Source organism: Ciona intestinalis, chromosome 1, assembly GCF_000224145.3.
Source record: "Ciona intestinalis chromosome 1, KH, whole genome shotgun sequence".
In the NCBI taxonomy this organism is placed as follows: domain Eukaryota; kingdom Metazoa; phylum Chordata; class Ascidiacea; order Phlebobranchia; family Cionidae; genus Ciona; species Ciona intestinalis.
Window position 1 is genome coordinate 2253435 of NC_020166.2, and position 2151 is coordinate 2255585.

The 2151-nt window shown below is 32.6% G+C and overlaps 1 protein-coding gene across 4 annotated transcripts in view; it reads left to right on the forward strand.

Annotated features, from left to right (window-relative positions):
• Positions 1–1385: 1385 nt before the first annotated feature.
• The window catches only part of LOC100183067, a 6989-nt gene continuing 6223 nt past the window's right edge, over positions 1386–2151 (forward strand). For 3 of the 4 annotated variants that reach the window (XM_009863879.3, XM_009863877.3, XM_009863878.3), the window contains exons 1-2: positions 1386–1478; positions 1622–1766. In XM_009863879.3, coding sequence (XP_009862181.1) covers positions 1435–1478; positions 1622–1766 — 189 coding nt within the window. In that variant the 5' untranslated portion in view covers positions 1386–1434. The remainder of the gene's footprint in view (positions 1479–1621; positions 1767–2151) is intronic. The other variant, XM_026838843.1, reaches the window with a different exon arrangement.

Below are 2151 nucleotides of genomic sequence, written 5' to 3' on the forward strand. Positions count from 1 at the left end.
AACGTCGATTTCATGTGTAACTATAAATTTTACATCTCATTTACATCTCAACATATATACCTTACCTGCTAAAAACGTACGGATAAAAAATTCTGGTGAGGCAGTTAGCTGCATCTTGTCAAGTTCCTCCAATTCGAATTTGATATATTTTCATCTCACGTTTCCCTAACCACGGTGGCCTGGGGCTAAACAAGTCACATGCTGCTCAATTTAACTGCGGGAAAATGTGTATAGAAGAAATGCTTTGTATATCCGATGGCCAAGGCCTTCCTAAAGTTTATGCCCTAATCCTTTGAAATTATTGGCTGTTTACATGTTAAGTTTGCCCACTACTAATCCGACTTTATGCCTGATTCGAAAACTTGGTATAAATAGCAACTATTTCTAGGTAAGTAAGAGCGCTTCGAGTCGAGTTAGTCAACTATCTATTTATATTTAAAAAAACGTTTTGCTGAAATGAGATATGTACGTGTTTTTATTTGCGGTTAGGCGCCAGGTTCGTGTGTTTTTAACAATACGAATAATATAGGCATGTAACTTACTTATTTGCCCTTTACGCACAGTTTTGCTTCTATTAAAGGTTTAACTTAGTAATAATTAAACATAATGATAGCGAACACGTCTATTTTCTTCCAATGAAATGTAAATATAGTAGAGTGGGATAAGATGGGACACCTTTAACACATAATATCCAAATAGCCTGATCATGTTTTAAACAATTAACAACGGTATGTGGAAGTGAAGATACGGTTTTATAATTCATTGAATGTTCTTTGTTTACTACCAAATAAAAAGAGAAAACTAAACGAAAAGGTGTCCCATCTTCCCCCACCCTACTATATGTTTTTAACTGTAAGCATCTTATAACAACTGTTGTTTTGTCCCTATATTATGTGTGTTTCGTTTAAAATATTTTTAATTTTTTGCCACTGTTATCAAAGAGACAAATAAAGTTATTATCACATTACCTATTCTCACGTGCCAGGGAAGCGACAGTTTGTATTCTGTTTCATTTACATCACAAAAGGTACAAGATCAAGCCTCGAACCTGTAAACTATGGGCTAGAGGCATGCGCGCTAATCATTTTGCTGCCGAAGGTAGTTTGCCACATCGCTGGTCATATATTAGGCATGGCGCTAGTATTTATCACCAAGTCATGTGTAAAATCAAAATTTTAAACCCCGATAAATATATTCTATGTTATGTTTATGTTTTTTTGGCGGGCAATTAAATTAAAAAAACTAGTTTTCAAAAATAAAAACAATTTCTTATTTTTGTTGCAAAAATCGTCGTATTTTGTGTTATATAACACTGGAAATAATGGTTTGTGTGCAATACGATGAATATAAAAATAAAATATGTTTTGTAAATGGTGCACTTTTGCAGCAAGATAAATTTTCAAACCTTTTAGGAGTTTTGCTGGTTTAGGAAAGATGAAACAAAGTACTATAGCAACGTTTTTCAATCAAAATACAAAGTAAGAACACATAAACACCAGTTGGTATTTGTAAGACATAGGGAACATAAGACCAACAATTTTACTAAAAATTTTACAAAAAATTTACTCACCAGGTAAATGCTTATCAATTTAAACATTAAATTTATTTATTCACATTACAGTGATCATCATTCTGTTGTACCAGCCCACCTTAAATACATGGACCAACCAGTGTTCTCACAAAAGTCAAAAATTAACCCATGGAATGCTCATATGTACAGCAGTGTCAAGAAAAATGCAAAACTGAAGGCATACCACAAAAAAAGGGTAGCCTAAAAATGCCTATATATATGATAGAATGTGATGGATATAGAAGACTGTTTGTAAATTCCTATTATTCCAGATTGGAAATTTATTTTGGGCATGTTTTTTCACAATTTTTTGAATGGATTTTCTTAAAATATTTTTTTTTCTAGGGATTCGCGTTGATTTTTGGACTATTTAGGTTTATTACAGCAGTATTGATTATAAACAAACTGTGCCCGAATTTTCTTACGAATTGATATCCAAATATCCTGATCAATCATGTTTTAAACAATTAACATTGATTTATGGGAGCCGTGAGGATACGGTTTTATAATTTTTTAAATGTTCGTTGTTTACTACCAAATGAGACGAGAAAATAGAATGACAAAGTGTTCCATCTTTCCCC